Raw genomic sequence first — 16160 nt, 5'->3', positions numbered from 1 at the left:
CGGTCTCGGATGGAGCAGTTTCAGTAGCAGTCTCAGAAGGAGTGACGTCGGGGGTCGGGCTTCCAGAGCTCGAGCCGGCAGCAACAGAAGAAGGCAGAGAGACAGAGGCAGTCTCGGTGGCAGTAACGGGGCACACAGTGGTCGAAACTGCAATGGTTGAGGTAATGACGCTGATCGAATTGGCGGGGCAGTTGGTCACCGTAGGAGCGCAGCTGGTGATGGTGATCTCACTAGTAGTGTACACGGTCGAGGTAGTCCACTTGACAGGAGTGCTGACAGGTACGGGCGTCGTGATGCCTGCAGAAGACGACGTGGGGACCACATCAGACGAGGAAGGAAGAGGAGTGGAATGGGCATGATGGCTAGTGGGAGTGGAGGACGATTCGGGGCTGACACCAGTCTCGGTTGGCACAGCAGCGGTGTGAGTCGATGTGGTCTTGCCAGGAGAGCAGTCAAAGTCAATGCTGTGGACACCGATGTCACAGTCATCATCCTCCGATCCCTCGGGGTGCTGGAAGCTCACGGAGGTGGCACCACCGCACTGGTCGTTGGTGACCTGGGTGCCCTCGGGCGAGCAAGAAGCGACATTACGGCAGGTGGAACCATCAGGCATGCCATAGATGATGTGCACGTCGGTCTCCTTGGAGGTGGAGAGGTGCAGCTTGCTAATGGAGAATCCCTTTTGCTTTTCGCCACAGGAGAACTTGGGGGTAGAGGAGAGCTTTCCTTCAATGCATTTGCCCTGTGCGCCATCAGCATCTTGCTTTTGTGATGTGAAAGGAGAAAATTGAGCGGACTTACACCACCGAAGCTACGCTTGCCGCCACCGCTGAAGCTGTCACTGCACTTAAAACCGGAGAAATCGAAGCCTCCATACGAGGAGAAGGATCCGGTGGTAAGGTCAGACCAATCCCAGCCACCTTGCTGATGTTCAGTGCAGTGGTTGTCGGAGTTTTCGGGATTGGAGTAGCACTTGTCCGTGACCCACCACTGGAGAGAAAGTCAGAAAGGTATACAAGCAAGAGACTTGAGGGACTCAAGGACACTCACCGAGCCAGTGGCCTGGGCCACGGCGAAAAGAGAAACGAGAGTGACCGAAACGGCCTTCATGTTGAGTTTGTATTTGAGTTAGAGCGACAGACAGTGGATGAAGATAGGAAGAGAAAGTTGAGGACGAAGTTGCGTTGCACAGAAAGAAGATCCAGAAGAAGACTACTACTATTATTGATATCGTACACCAGCGACAACAATAATTCCAGAGCAGATCTATGAATAGAATAATGGCAACGATCCCGAAGGCACAAAGAGTGAATCCGACGGGTGAATGGAGGAGCGTCTTTGGGATCACAGTTCACCAAAGAGCAACGACAATGATAGAAAAGAAAGCGAAGGTCGACTTGGTCAGAGCCAAGGCAAAGTAATAGAACTAGGAAAACAGAAAACAAAACGCTTAGTTCTCTTCAAGCAGAAGAGGGCATACAGCTCTCTTTAAAAGCCGGCCGAAGGGCCCTGGCAACATGAAACGAGCCACAACATTACTACTCCGTACATTGCATGCCATTGACCGGTTCTGGAGGTGCAAGTGAAACAACCACATGCCCCTCATGATCCATCAATAGGGTCAAAGGGACAAAGGCCATGGTGGTTCTGGGACAATGGGCCAGTCCAAACGGACCATTCACAGGACACCCGGCGGAGCATCTTTGTCAAGCATTGAGCCCAAAAAAGCAGGTAAGACATTCTGAGAAACGCCTCTTTTCAACACATCCAGCAACCGTTAGACAGGCATTGCCTGATTTAGCTGGTGAAACCGTGAGACTAGAGCGCTGTTGCCAATGAGCGATCAGAGTTGAAACGCCTCAGGGGCCAATTGGCCGGCATGCACTAGAAATGCAGTCCGTCTGAAGTCGCGCGCTAGTGCAGGAACAGAGCAGAAAGCAGAAACTGATCAGGGAAGCGCGAAGAACCACCAATCATCTTCATCAGGGCTGCCCGGATCTAGGAGACCAGACTACTTCATAGGAGTCAAGTAAACCGAACTACTCGGATGGAGGCGAGCTCACATACCTCGACTGGACTAACTAATTAAAGCGAGAATGCCGGCGACTGCGGGGGCGCTCAGTCTAGAAGCGGCCTCAGTCCCTGACTCCCTGGAGGGGTCGATTCTTCCCTGCAGCGGTTTGCCTATTATGGTATGTATATGGCAGCTTATTTGTCACTAGCATGGTCATGCAGAAGAGGAGGCACACCTCAGGGAAATTGCAAAAAATGCAGAGATGCGGTGGTAGGGGTTCAACAGGCGCCTAGTCTGCAGATGCCGCATTGGGCTCCTCGCGGTAAGCTTGTACGATGTCGAAGATGGAAATCATCATGATTATCATCACCATAAATACAAAGCAAAAGGTTAAAAGCTAAAAGTCAGTCGGCTTATGCATGGATGGACGGATGGACGGGATTGAGTGGACGATGAGGTAGATAGGTGGAGAAGTAGAAGAAGGGAAAAGAAAGCCCGCAGCTACCTATTCTCGACAAATCACCTGTTATGCCGTTGCCCATAGACACGTCAAATTACCCAGCAACACAACACTCTAGCAGTATCCTCTATTCTACATCCACGGCATACAGCATGCAGATTCAATGGCAATCTGCAGCATATGCTGACAAACAAACGAAGCATCACACTTCCTGACTCAGGTAGTAAAAAAACCTATTCAAAATAAGCGAAGCAAAAGCAAGCCCCTAGCCAAGACCGCTGGCGTCTCGCCCTGAAACTCTTCCAGTCTCATCATCCGTCAATGGTGTTGTCGGCTGCTATATTTTTCAAAAATAGATTACTTGCTCTACCGACTTCAAGACAAAGTGTCTATGCACTCCGAGTCCTCCGTGGACCACCATCCAAACAAGCAACAAGACCTCCTCAGGCTGTTCTATTCTTCACCATAGCCGCCATCAGCTCGAACCCGCATGATCTTCACATCCAATGAACCACTCCGCACGCCTCCATGAGTATGGCCAGGGCCAGGGTCACATCCTGCACGGGACCCTACAGATGKAGTGAAGTCAAGGTCAAGAGCCTGAGTAATAGTATGGTATCATTATTGACTATTTTCCGCTGTGGCGCGACGAACCATCATTTCGACCACGAGTCCATGCTCAGGATGGATCAGATACCCTATTGACCACTGTAGACTCGTAGAGCACTACAGCCTCGGAGCGTCACATTCGGAATCATACAGCCAGCCACTTAATGTATGCAAGACGGACTCTAGCTTGGTCAAGTCTAGCCAGTCCTAGTAGCTACTACCGTAGCTACCCTAGCAGTACTACTGTGCTGGTGCTACCTGACTCCAACCCCCACGTTAAGTGTCAGTGCTCAGTCACTGACGAGTCGACAGTGACGACGGATGGGCTAGTTGACGCTATAGCACCGGATTGCGGACGAGGTAGTTCTCCGTACTCTGTAGATACTGACCAGGAGCATTTCTGTCTAGCTGTTACTCTGCGGAATATCTCAAGTTTGAGCTCAAAGACTCTTCCAGGCGTCGACGGTGTTCTTGGCAGTGTCGCACGATGCCTGTTGTCGGCACTCGGCAGAATCTGTGTACATAATTTCTATGCGACTATTGCCTGACCTCAGAAGTTTTAGGAACTACGAGTAAAAGCTTTGAAACTAAATTTGAAGAATTTTCGCTCGTCAAATGCCGAATGGTCTCTCTCGCATGTAAAGTGATATGGAGCAATCAGAAGCGTAAGAACTTTTGAATCTGTTTTTGAATTGCTGGTATATGACTCTCACATGACTGGTATAACATCGTGACCATAGAATGCAAAAAAAAAAAAAAAGTAAACAGAAAAAATGATCCAGGATCATTGAGGTATTTGCTCGCGCCATAAAAAGTAAAAGACCCAAAGTAGACAATTGAGTAGATCTCAGATCTACAATGAAGTGAACCAGACACCACAACTCAAAAGGCATCAACTTTTGGTCCTCGAACATGTATCCGTAGTACAGCTGCCGTGACCATGCTCAGATGCATCAAAGTAACAACACTCTGACTCGCTAGATCAATCAATACACGTTTATGCGTAAACAAGCCCACAGCGCAATATCTAGAGGACCTGCCAGACGAAGTCTGTGCTATGACACAGACGGTAAATAAAAGAATTTATCCAATCCCTTCGAGGCGTCCATAAGGAGTTGCGGGCGCGAACCTGTAGCATTGCTACATTTAGAAAGGAATCTGACTGCGCCGATGAGCATCCATGAGCTTCCGTCGCACAGCCTCACCGCCGGCATATCCGCTAGCCTTGCGTTTCCGAGTGGGAGTGCGCTGGTCTGCATGTCTGGCATGACGGAAGACGCTAGCAGGCCGGGCCGGCGAATTGGCAGGCATGAATTCGCGGTGCTGGGGTAAACGTAGGAGGGCCTGATATCTGTTGTGGTTGCGGCGGAAGGCCGTTACAATGCCACGATCCAGATGATTCAGGAAGCGTTCGGCACTGTTGTTTTGTTGTATATCACCTCCACGGTTAGGGGTAGGAGTCCCGGTTACGGCTTTCATGGATGCAGTGGCCATTGGCGAGATAATCGCATCGTCGTCAGATGCTTTGCCCATCTCCTCGTCGGAGGAGCCGTCTCCAAAGTCGATGAAATCCTCGACATTCAAGGCGGCTTCCGGATCCTCGTCGTCGTCATCGTCATCCTCAAAGGAACTATCAATAGCAAAATCACGAGATGGGTAAAATGCCTCCGGAGGACCCATAACTTGACCACCCGGGGCAATGTCATTTCCAAGGGCCGTAATCATTAAATTAGCGCTCGATGCCAACATCGGACTAAGGTCGAGACGGTTCGGCGAGGCCAGAGCATCCGTGTCGCTCTCGTCTATGAGGTGCATTGTAGTGGCACGTGGGCTATTGTTGGCAGTGCCGCAAATGCTGTTGGTGGCAGACTCAAGCCAATCATGGCGGGATGAGGCATAGGCTGGAATGATCACAAGATGTTTCCCCGTACAGTCGACCAAGGCCACCGGCTTATGGGGGTCTGCGACAAAAGTACCTAAGATTGGACCGCGCCGGCGAGTAGGGGGTTGGCTTTTGTTCTCGTCGGCGGGAGGCAGAGAGGCAGAGGAATCGCGGCGGAGAATCGAACGGGGGTGGGTGATTGTTGCCGGTGGTGGCAGGTCTTCATCTGTGGTCTCGCCATCATCGGCTTCAAACATGTCAGTAGGAGGATCAAGGTAAAAGCCCAGGTATGTTGCATACTCTCATAGCCACTCGACTCGGATCCCTCGGAAACCGCGTCAGACTCGACGTGGTAAATGTTCGAATGGCCATAGTCCGACTCAGCGAACAACTCATCGGACTGGCGACGGCGGCCGCTGTAGTTCTCGGTGTCGTTCTCAATCATACGACGTAGTTGAGGATCGAGACTGTCCTGCTGCAAGAAATCACTCGGTATTTCATCCTCTGTATGCGAGTCACTATCCGACGAGGAATCGGAGTCTTCTTCGAAATGGACACGCCTAGGCATGGGCGTCTCTGCAGCCGCCTCGCTGGCGAAGTCAGTCTCGCCAAAGGTTTCCATGGCACTGTAGAGCTGATCCTCGTCAAAGAACGAGGCAGCGGACAGCAGCATGTGATCTTCAAAAGTGTTGGTACCGGCCAACTCGAGTTCAGACACTGTGGAAGTCTTGAAAACATCGTCGACTTCGTGCTCGTCCTCCGACTCGACAATCAGCAGCTCTTCCAGTATTTCAACATCTTGGTCTTCATCGTCTCCGTCGCTGATATCGTCCACAGCAGCGTATACATCGTCCGAGCTCTCATATGAATCGCTTTCATCGCTGCTTCTTTGACCGTCATAACCATCATCGTCGGAAAGCCTCACCCGTTTCCGACCTGTAGACTTGATGCCCGACTTACGGCCTTTGTCACGCCGACCATAAGACGGGCCGCGAACAGCTGGCTGTTCCTTTTCATCATCAGCGTCCTCTTCTGATTCATTGGCATCGTCACTGAGGGCATCGATAGATGAGACCGAGGAGACGCTGGAGATCGACGAGCTCGAGGCTCTTCGTCTATGGTCAGTGGTAAATGAGCTGAGAGGGAGAGATTTGCTGGCCCGCCGCGACGACGAGCTCGCAGACTTGGGGTCCAGGTGCTTCATAATGTTGAGAGCACGGCTGTCTTTGATAACGCCCTTGGGAGATTTGTGAGATTTAGTTTGCGTCATTGTGTTGATGACAATAGAATTGTTTGTGTTTAATTGAAGGGGCTCGTCCAGTTTTAATTGTTGTAATGGGCTTTGGGTTCCAGCGGCCCGGTTGTGGACAAAGTTTGATATCCGTTATGAGCGGATCAATTGCGTCAGAGACTCCAAGAGGCTGGAGGTTCGAGATTCGAAAACCGGAGGAGCAAGGAAGGTAAAGTTTCAACCGTCAATTCGTAAAGTGTCGTCTCAGATGAAGGAAGGTTGGTTCGTTATCGTAGATCGAAATTCGAGAGGAGGAATAGGTAGATGTGATAACAGATGACAAGGGATCGGAGGAGGGGGAAAAGACGAAGACTTTTCGTTGACCACAAAAGCACCTCAAGTCCTCAACGGACGTCAAAAGTGCTTCCTCTGTGAACGTACTAAGGGGCAATTTCGACGCTTTCTCACAGTTTGCGTCGAAAGAGAAACAGATATCGTCAAGTCAAATTGGGAGTTACTCGGAGCTGCTGGACTGAGGAGCATAGGACATGCCCCCCAGTGAGTGATCTACAGCTCAACGAAAGCCATTCTGGCACTGAAACCTTGACGAAATCTGGTATATGATGGTTTGAAGTATTTGGAAGATTAAAAAAATGTAGAAGGTAGAAGCACGGTGCTGGTGTTTGTGAATGAGATGGGGTGAATTGGATGAAGGGAAAAGAAGGATCATAGAAGAGGAGGCCGTACTTGGCACTAAGTAGGAGTAACGGGAGCCCATACTGCTGGGCAGGGCGGACAGGCTGGCTGTTACAGGCTTACAGCGCAAAACGACCTCGGACACAGAGACAGACTGCTGGGGCGGACCAAATTTTCCAACTACAGTGGGGCTTTCATAACCAGGTTCAGCAGTCCGGGCGTTTATTGGATAAAAGCTTTCCTTTACCCAATGTTTATTGGTCGGCCGAAAGCTCACCGCATTTTCCGCTCTTCATTTTTCTCCTTTCTCGAATTTTTTTTGCCAGCAATTTTCTAATGATTCAAGAGCCAATCATTATTCAGATACTGAAAAAGCCTGAAAGAAGGACGATGAAACACTCCAGTCAGGGAAAAAATACAACACTGTTAATGACCGAATTCACTTGGTGGTTGACGTCAACACCGAGTCAAGATGAGTAACTGGTCAAGTCATTTTTTACTCATTAATTAGGGAGGTAGAGAATGATAGAGACTTGCTTGATAAGATACAGAGTAATAGACTGATGTATCCGCGAGCATGTGTAAGGCCCGCCTTCAGATTGAGGTGGTGTTACCTAATGTCGGGTACGTTAGACTGCAGACGGCGTGAACATTTCAGAGAGCATTCATGTCCACAGTCAACCTAAGAAATGACAGCAAAGAGGTGATAATCCTGAATCATGGCAAGGACATGGTAGTGCTCCCCGTCCAATAGACCATCAGATAACCATAGTTGGAGTGCGCTAACAAGTTGGGTGACTCATTTGATGATTCGAGACCGAAATTGATGGTCAAGTCATTATGACTATTATGACAGAAATGGTTCTTGTCAAGGACAATCCATGGAGTTCATACGGCTTGTGCACACTTACCAAAGTCAGAAATCAGAAAACAGAAAATGAAAGGGTGATGATACAGCGACACCCCTGAAGATAGGCACCTACCTATACACTTCACATAATACTTCACACMCCGTATGTGAACCACATTTATCCAGATGTACCACCGAATTCGAAAGCATGCCTCCATATCAAATTGATAACTCAGCCCCATTTATTGGACATACCTAGTTTGGCTCATCAAAAATAGCCTCACTGTCGCCTCATACGGGACGGCAGAACCAACAGTCCTATATTAAGCCGGAGTCCTCCGTATGCAAGCAAAGAATGTAGATCCGCTCATATCCTTATTCCTAAACGCCAAGCCTCTGACGATGATCATTGGGGAGGGGCTTTCAACAGAAGAAAGCAAATTCCACTGCCTGATACCTCATACAGTAAGTACTAGGTGCTACTAGTACTGATAGTGAACGCCTCCTAAAGCCCAGGATGCTAATTGATCCGTGTCCTATGCAAAAGGCATCATCGACCCCGCCAAAAATTACGTCTCAGACTCAGAAATGATGTATCAGATCTGGCACTCTAGCGATCGTACATTATGTCGCATCCCATGCACACTTGCCTTGGGAATTGTAAAGGCCATTGATAAGCAAACGTACTGACGGTACGGTACATTGATGCGATATTGCTCCGGCCGGCAGGGTTGCTAGTTGCTGCTACGCCTACAGCCAAATACTAGATCCGGAGTAAGGTGGACACTGCCAAAGCAGACTTGTAGGTACAAATACAATCCGCATCAATCCCGTCTGAACTGCTTTAGGTAGTACGTAAGTATAGGCTCCTCCAGCAGTGTTGCGGCCAGTGGCCAAGTTCTCACGGAAATTTTTGATCTTTTGCTTCGATTTCCTCAGCGCTAATTTAGATAGAGCATCATAGGTCCTCTGTCCCTAGGCAATTTGATATCACTGGAGTCCTGAACTGATACTGAGTCGTCCACCATTTGCCCCTGCTGCCCTCGGCTCTCAATAGGATCCGGAAGAATCTCCTCCTCTGTTCCCCACAGCGGTGGCAACAATGGAAAAGCAGGAAAGAGAACATACAACCATACAGAAGCAAAGATGATCACAGGCGTTCATTAAGAATAATCTCCGCCGTCTTACAGATCGCAAGCAGGTCAACCTTCAGGTATACCTAACCTTTGCCGTTTCGACATGCATATTGCACTTTGATGCTATTGGTTCAAAAGAGCGGTAAAGGGACGGCTGCAGCAGAAATCAAACACATTTGCTGTATATGCAGTACAGTTGGCTTGGCGGGATGACCTAGACGCCGAATATTATTACTAAATTTACTATTTAGAACAGACGGATCTTACGGTACCCAAAATCCCTAACCCGCTGGATCCTGCTTACACGCGATCGGCATAATCCACGACCTCTAAGTGGCCAATTGGTCTGCTGCACCCCGCAGTAGCCAATTTTTTCTATTCTGCCGCATCATGTCCATGTCCGAAGCCAGAAATGACACTCACAGGGCAGAACTTCGTAAATCTGGGCCCGTCCACAACGTTAGAGCGAACTCTATCTCTTGGGCTTCACATATGTCAGAATGATTTCAGTCTGAGGACATCATCTGGATGCACGGATATTGTCCGATTATCGAGTGCAATGTCTTCTTCCAGGCAACAGAGGTGGAAACGAGGACCAACTTCGAGGAGCTAGATAGAGAGGAGTGCTTGCCACTCCGGTCCCGTTTTACAAGCCGTCCGATCCACTACCATGGCTCGTGATGTTCGATGGAATGTCCTAGTTTGTCGCTAGTACTGAACAAGTGGCCAAATTCAACGTCTGATCTTCATTGTAGCATTACCATTATTGCGTGACTCGTGACTCGATACTCAATTGATAATTCCCAATCCCGAAAGTTAACAACACGTTTCCAGAAAGTGGTATCAAAACAGAAGCCGGAAAATGAATGATGAGAGACAGGGGTGGTAGGTTCCAGGGGGATACTGCTCAGTGCTCGACTCAAGTCCCTGGATAAGGTTCAACTTTGGGTGTCGGCTTCGTCTGGGACCTTGGCCACATAGATAAGATTGATTTTGACCTTGCTGGCTTCGGGGCAGGAGTAGGGGTGCTTTCGTCCTGTCCTCTCTCAGCGGTAGCAGTTGCTGATTGTCCTGTTTGCTGTGCTTCTTTGACGCCTTCGCGGATTTCAGCGACTGATGCTCCTGGAGCCGCCGTCGTGACGAGTGTCTCTGTAGGACGTATCCTTCCGTCGGTGGGATCCTCGTTCAATCTGGAGATTTCCTCCTCTGTCACCAGACGCTCGTTCTCTAGGCGTACTTCGCGGCCACGTTTATGGCAGTACCAGAGTACGAATAGGAGGACTGTGTAAAACGTTCGCCGTTAGTATGTCAGAGGTAATTCCTAGTAGAAGATACTGACTGAACAAAGCCAAAGACCAGAGCACATTCATTCCCAGGACTGCTGGGAAGCGCGCTCTCAAAAAGGCCATAATGGACCGCAGCATGCCCACAACGGCTGCAGGTTTACCAACCAGCTCCTTCAAACTTGGTACCTTGAAGCCCATCTTATTAGCAGCTGCAGCCGCCTTGCCTACGTTCTCAACATTGAGGCCGCTTCGGCTGGCCCTCTCGCTAGCCGCTGCGAGCACTTCCGGTGCCAATGTCTCGGTCCACCTCTCCGGGAGTTTCTCAATCAGTTTCTGAAGAAAGCCTGGAAGCTGCGAATAGGTCTGCTGTAGCTGCTTATTGCCATTGCTCAGGAGCATCTCCAAGTCGTGGTAAGCAGTCGGTACGCCATTTATGAGGTCCTTGAAGATGAGTGTAAACTTGCGCAGGAGCTCTTGGGTCTCGTCGCTGATCGAGAAGACGCGGTTGTTATCTGCAGCTAAGTTGAGACGCTCCAGGATCTCCGTCATGTCATCCGTCTCTTGTTTCGCTTCGCTGTTGGCAGCGTCGGAGGATTGAAGGGTTTGCGAGGCATTCGGCTCTGCCGGTGCTGTCGCGTCTTTGTCCTAAAACGGAGTCAAGATGTGAGCATGCGTCTTGCAAGTCTTCGAAACAACGGAGTTCACAGAAATGACGTCGTACCTTCTTCTTCCAGCTTGTGCCCCTCCTACGCAACCAGTACCATGGTCCMTTCTTCTTGTCTGAAGGTGAAGTGCTCTCAACATGGGAAAGCTTCGAATCCGTACGGACAACTCCGGCATTACTCGCTCTTCGCTCCTCCTCGCCAAGCTCCTTGAACTCCTCAACCGGGGAAAGTGGCAGCGGGATATTATAAGCCTCTGTGCTTGAATTGTTGACAGGGGAACGGACATTCTCATCACCGTTCAACGACAATGTAACCTCTGCCTCTGTAGGTTGAGCAGTAACTGACTGTAGGAATTGCTCGTCTTCGGCCGTCAGGACTGGGTCATGTTGCTTGTCTGCCTGTGAAGGGCGCCTCCAGTTCTGTAGATAACTAAAGCGCTGCATCTCGGTAGGTTAATGGTAGATGTTATTTCGATAATTCTCTTGGAAATCGAATTGTATAAAGGAAGGGGGGAAAATCCATCAAACGCTCTTAAAAGGGTAAAGATGGCTGGATGAAAAGAGAGCATCAGCGGGACATTGCGGTTGTCCACTGAACTCTGAAAGCAAGGTATCCCTGGCAAACTGCGCAAAGGGGAGAAATATATAGTAGCGCTGAGTTAATCGCCACAGCAATCAATATTCATTCAAATGTAGATTAGAGTTCTCAGAGAGATACTTGGATTGTTAGTAGGCAGGAGTCCCCAACACCAATTTTTCTTGTTAACTACAAGCGCCTATTCAGGAACCTGATTGCATTGTCAAGTGGCTTTCGCACGATGATATCATGCCCAAGGCATCCATGGTCGATCATGTGAAAGAGCCCCCATCAGCCACTCAGCTCCAGCTGTTTGCACAGCCACGATAGCTGGAATAGTGGATACCAGCCACATAATTCCATCAGCTCCCGACCTGATTGGTCCTTGGCTAATCGTGGGGTATAGGTACCGAAGGTAACCAGCCATGGGTCCACGACTTCATCGAGTTGACTAGGTCTTCGATTTAATCGAGTTTCCTTTTGAGATACAATATATCGGGGTACGATCACTTACATATGGAAAGCGTGTCTAGGGTACGAGTTGATGGTGTTGTTTGCGCGAAGATGCCTTGGAGCCATGTTGGTTGTGCATCCTCCATCCTGTCATGACCATAGGCGATATGGGTCCTTCTGTCAGGACTATACTAGAGTGCTGTAGATATCTACGCGAGGTTCTGGCCGAGGAGAAGCACAGAGTGTCAGATCTACACACTGCGAGTTCTCAAAGTTATCCCAAAGCCTCGACGGAGATAGTATCTACGGCATAGGCAACGATTCAAGAGTGCTGTGTTCCTTCACAGAAGACCACGCTGGAGATTATTTGAGTCATTCAAGGATACTGTCTGAGTCATGTATAAATAATGAGATCAAACTGGATGGATGATTCCGAGCTCGTCTGCCTGATCTTGGTCTTGATTCTGATAGGCATCCTTGTCAGCTGCTAATCCCATCACATGATTTCGTCGCTGGTCACTCGGCGCTTCCACTTGAACTTCATTTTCTTGTTCTCCTCTCGTTCTCTTTCCTCACGCTCCCAAGAGTCGGCTATCGTGCTACGTGGATCTGACCTGGATTCTCGTATGCCAAGCTTGTCTCAAGACAGTGTTCTTCTAGTATGGTCTTCTCAATGAAGACCCACAGCCACGAGAAGATACACTTCTTGGAACAGCTTCCAGGACTCCCCACATGCAGCTTGCATGATTCGGCAGCGTCTCTTCTTTTTATCGACAAGTTCGTCCAGTCTTTTCCATTGTGTTGGTTCCTTCTGTCGCTCTTTTGCGTTCTCACCTGGTTGTCTCTGGTGTCTTTTTTACTGAAGTTGTTGGATGATAATGACAACACCATGAATTCCAAACGTTCATTCGTTTCGCGGGATCGAGTGGAAAAATCCTTCAAGTCATTCAAAAGGATGTACAAGGGACATCCAAAGGTGAAGAAGCAGGGGAAAGAGAGCCCAAAGAGCCAGTCCACAAAAGCGTAAGTGGTCTTTCGCGCTTTCGGCTTGCCATCCGTCAGCTATATAAGCCTTGTGATGGAGTCAACCTCGCTCCGGAAAAAAAATAAATTGCATCATTGAAAATGATACTGACTATTGAAAGGCAGTCCTCTCACAAGTCCTATAGTTACATTGATTGTGGGCAGGGATCAGCGATGCTTCGTAGCTCATGAGGATGTGCTATCCCGTTCTCCTTTCTTCCATCCTGTGCTAAAGGACCAGTTTGTAGGTGACAATGTGGACAAGGTTCTAGGCTTGCCCGATGAGTGAGTCTCAAGATTCCCCTTCACCTTCTTTTCAGCTTACTGACATACTGCCAGAGAGCCAGAAATCCTGTCTTGTGTCCTTGAGTTCCTGTACAAGGGCGATTACACCCCGCGCATCGTGCATGACAAAAGCCAAAACTCATTCAGACTCGAAGGTTATCAGGACAGCTCTAGTATCAACAGTCACGAATCAAGCGCAGCGACAATCTTTCTTTCTGCCATCAACGGCGTAGTCCTCCGGGACACTGCTGTGTACTGTGCGGCTGAGAGATACGGCTTGGAGACACTCAAAAGCCTTGCGCTTCGCAAGCAAGGACTTCAGAGAGGCCTGCCAATTGACGTGATCCTGCGATCCGCTCGGTATGCCTATGACAACACGCCGGACTCTGAGTCTCAACTGCGCGCTCATTACCTAGCGATGATCATTCGCGCCCGTCATATCTTCAAGAGCAGCGGAACCATGCAATTTGACATGGAGATGGGCCATAAATTCTACTTTGATTTGTTTGTTGCGATGTGTAACCACATGGATGATCTGGAGGCACTCGAGTAAGTTCTCCTCCGCGCACTTCTCACTTGTTAACTGACAAATTTTTTTCGGCGCAGCCGTCATTGATCGAGCATTCAAAATCGTCTAGCACATCATACAGTGGATCAAATGGAAGAATGACCCAGTGCATTGAACAGCAAATAACCCATTCAGATTGACTGCAACCAGACTGAACATATTGTTTCACTCCTATCTGATACTCACTCTTTGCTTCTACCGAGGTGGGCCGGTTTGTGGTTTGAGTAACCATTTGCTTTACCACTTTTTAATCTTACTGGCGTACCGTGTGGCTTGCTTTCTGTATTCAGATGTCACTCCTTGAAGGCTTCTCCTAGAAGCACTCCGCTCTTGCATGCGCCTCCATTGTTCAGATTGATTGGAGAATGTGAAACTGCTAGGTTATATATGCGTCTAATCTCTTGACGCATTTAGCAGCTTGTTGATATGATGAGAGAATGATCCTTATATAGGAATTGAGAGATTCGGCCCCCTCATTTTGTGCCTGTTGCTCTAGTATGCTAAGCTAGAATGCTAAGCGTTGTAAGGTTAAAATACTTGAAGGTTTGGATATTTGCTACTGATGGAGAGGGAACGTAAAGTAGCATTCCGGTAAATATTAATACATAGAGGGCAGGTAGCTAGACCTGCATTATCATCCTTTTTGTAAAGTAATGCTTACATAGGAAACAACAGATAGACCCACTACAGTACTCCCCGATAATGCTCCAATATCCCACAAGTCAAGTGCAACAATCCGCTAAGCGTGAAATGCTGGAACAGCTTGAGCTCCGCCCTAAGTCGACTTCTTTCTGCGACCACGCTTGGGTTTCTCCTCGACGGGCTCGGCCTCATCACCGGCCTCACCCACTGACTTCCTCTGACGCTTCGCAGGCAGCTTCTCAGACGCCTTGGGCGCTTTCTCCTCAGCGGCAGCTTTGGAAACCCGGCCTCTTTTGGTAACGGTTGGCTTGGGCTGGACCTCCTCTTCGTCAGATTCCTGTTGCTGGTCACCGTCGTCTTCGGTGTCGCTCTCTTGTTTGGCACGGCTGCCCTTCTTGGCTCTTTTGGCCTTGGGAGCGGTAGCCTTCTCCTCGGGCTTGTCTTTATCAGTCTGAGCACGGCCCCGTTTCTTCGACTTGGGAGTCTTTTCCTCCTTTTCGGATGCGGTTTCCGCCTGTGATAGTTTCAGCGATATGCGTAGAATGGGTTCTCGCGGAGCAAGTACCTCTTCCTCGTCACCCTTCTTCTTCTTGGGGGCACGCTTGCGAAAGCCCGTCATGCCAGGCCGATTCATTTCGGGGTCCTAAAGCGTAGGTCAGCATCAACTTGAGCTCCGTAGGATCCATCCAAGACCTACCCCCTTCCAATCCTCATCGTCAACATGTCCCTGCTCCAGAGCCTTACGGATCTTCTCTTGATACTCCGAAGGAAGTTCCTCAAAGCCGTCAATGGCGTCCAGATCCTTCGAGTCACCACTCGCTTCCTCAACGGCTTCATTGAGGTTGGCGATGATCTTAGGCGTGACGCATCCCCTGGCCGCGTGTCAGTTATATTGCGAGTCTAAGACATAAGGATTAACTTACCAGTGTCTCCAGAAGAAACTCTGGAATCTTTCGGTGTCGACCCAGGTGCCGAGACGGAGCTCGCCTTTGCCGATTTTGAGCTTTTCCTCTTTGCATTCTTTGTTTTGGCAGCCCGCTCGGCCGGTTGAGGCGGCCTCTGGTTGATGTTAGTGTATTTGTTTCATTTCCTAGGATAGAGTGAAACTCGAAACTGAGATTGATTATCGAGGGATAAAATAGACACATGAGTTGCTAGATAGAAATAATGGATGGAAGCAAGATTGATAAAGAGAAGCACGATGAATATCCACACCTGCAGCTCCCTTGTGTACGGTTGACGTATGACCGCCACGAGCAATTCAAATCGGGCACAGATACAGGCAATTGCTGACAACATTTGAAAAGGAGAAAAAACGTCGTTGAGGACTTTAATTGATGAAGAAATAAACCATGAAGCATTTTATAGATAGAGAAAAAGCTTACCCAAGCGATAAGTTCCCATATTCTATGGGCAGCAGACGACGACGCGGTCCGCGAGCGATGAATAAACGAACGAAATTAGAGTATTACTTCTTCGATGGAAAACAAACAGAGGTATTGCAATTTCTCCCGAAGATTGGAGATACTGCCAGCAGCACCGATGGAACGGGAGCGAGAAGAACCGTGGAGCAGGAGAGGACGGACACAAGATGACGCAGTGAAGATGGAGAGAAGTTGAAGACGAACGGAACACGCCGCAGACCAAGTCCGCAGTGTATACTCCCACAACACAACACCCTATGACCCAACTAATGGTCGTCTTTAATTGATTGTAACAAAGAATAGTCGTTTGAGTTTCTAAGACCTCGATGATTTTCGTGTATACATCTTGGGAGGTGTGTA

At 49.0% G+C, this 16160-nt stretch overlaps 5 protein-coding genes across 5 annotated transcripts in view; 1 reads left to right on the top strand and 4 right to left on the bottom strand.

Moving 5' to 3' along the window:
* Asppvi_006830 (extracellular serine-threonine rich protein) overlaps nucleotides 1-1110 on the bottom strand; it is a gene marked incomplete at both ends in the record, with an annotated part of 2566 nt that extends 1456 nt beyond the window's left edge. Inside the window, 3 exons of the mRNA XM_043302728.1 lie at nucleotides 47-742; nucleotides 802-990; nucleotides 1051-1110. Of these exons, the coding sequence (XP_043158663.1) occupies nucleotides 47-742; nucleotides 802-990; nucleotides 1051-1110 (945 nt within the window). The remainder of the gene's footprint in view (nucleotides 1-46; nucleotides 743-801; nucleotides 991-1050) is intronic.
* Nucleotides 1111-4229: 3119 nt separating this feature from the next.
* On the bottom strand, nucleotides 4230-6235 carry Asppvi_006829 (uncharacterized protein; the record flags this gene model as incomplete). Its single annotated transcript, XM_043302727.1, has 2 exons — nucleotides 4230-5212; nucleotides 5266-6235. The coding sequence occupies 2 exons, from the start codon at nucleotides 6233-6235 to the stop codon at nucleotides 4230-4232; spliced, it is 1953 nt and encodes a 650-aa protein (XP_043158662.1).
* Nucleotides 6236-9797: 3562 nt separating this feature from the next.
* Asppvi_006828 (uncharacterized protein) lies at nucleotides 9798-11272 on the bottom strand (the record flags this gene model as incomplete). The annotated part of the gene is made up of 3 exons (XM_043302726.1): nucleotides 9798-10159; nucleotides 10218-10809; nucleotides 10886-11272. 3 exons carry the CDS (start codon nucleotides 11270-11272, stop codon nucleotides 9798-9800), a joined length of 1341 nt encoding a protein of 446 aa, XP_043158661.1.
* Nucleotides 11273-12747: 1475 nt separating this feature from the next.
* Asppvi_006827 (BTB/POZ domain-containing protein) lies at nucleotides 12748-13719 on the top strand (the record flags this gene model as incomplete). Its single annotated transcript, XM_043302725.1, has 3 exons — nucleotides 12748-12881; nucleotides 13008-13166; nucleotides 13221-13719. The coding sequence occupies 3 exons, from the start codon at nucleotides 12748-12750 to the stop codon at nucleotides 13717-13719; spliced, it is 792 nt and encodes a 263-aa protein (XP_043158660.1).
* A 790-nt stretch (nucleotides 13720-14509) lies between these two features.
* Nucleotides 14510-15780, bottom strand: Asppvi_006826 (uncharacterized protein; the record flags this gene model as incomplete). The annotated part of the gene is made up of 5 exons (XM_043302724.1): nucleotides 14510-14890; nucleotides 14942-15019; nucleotides 15074-15248; nucleotides 15300-15435; nucleotides 15762-15780. 5 exons carry the CDS (start codon nucleotides 15778-15780, stop codon nucleotides 14510-14512), a joined length of 789 nt encoding a protein of 262 aa, XP_043158659.1.
* Nucleotides 15781-16160: the final 380 nt, after the last annotated feature.

The sequence above is a fragment of the Aspergillus pseudoviridinutans genome (genome assembly GCF_018340605.1).
Source record: "Aspergillus pseudoviridinutans IFM 55266 DNA, scaffold_4, whole genome shotgun sequence".
NCBI classification, from domain to species: Eukaryota; Fungi; Ascomycota; class Eurotiomycetes; order Eurotiales; family Aspergillaceae; genus Aspergillus; species Aspergillus pseudoviridinutans.
Note: the sequence above shows the minus strand (reverse complement) of the source record. Positions and strands in the feature narration are given on the sequence as shown.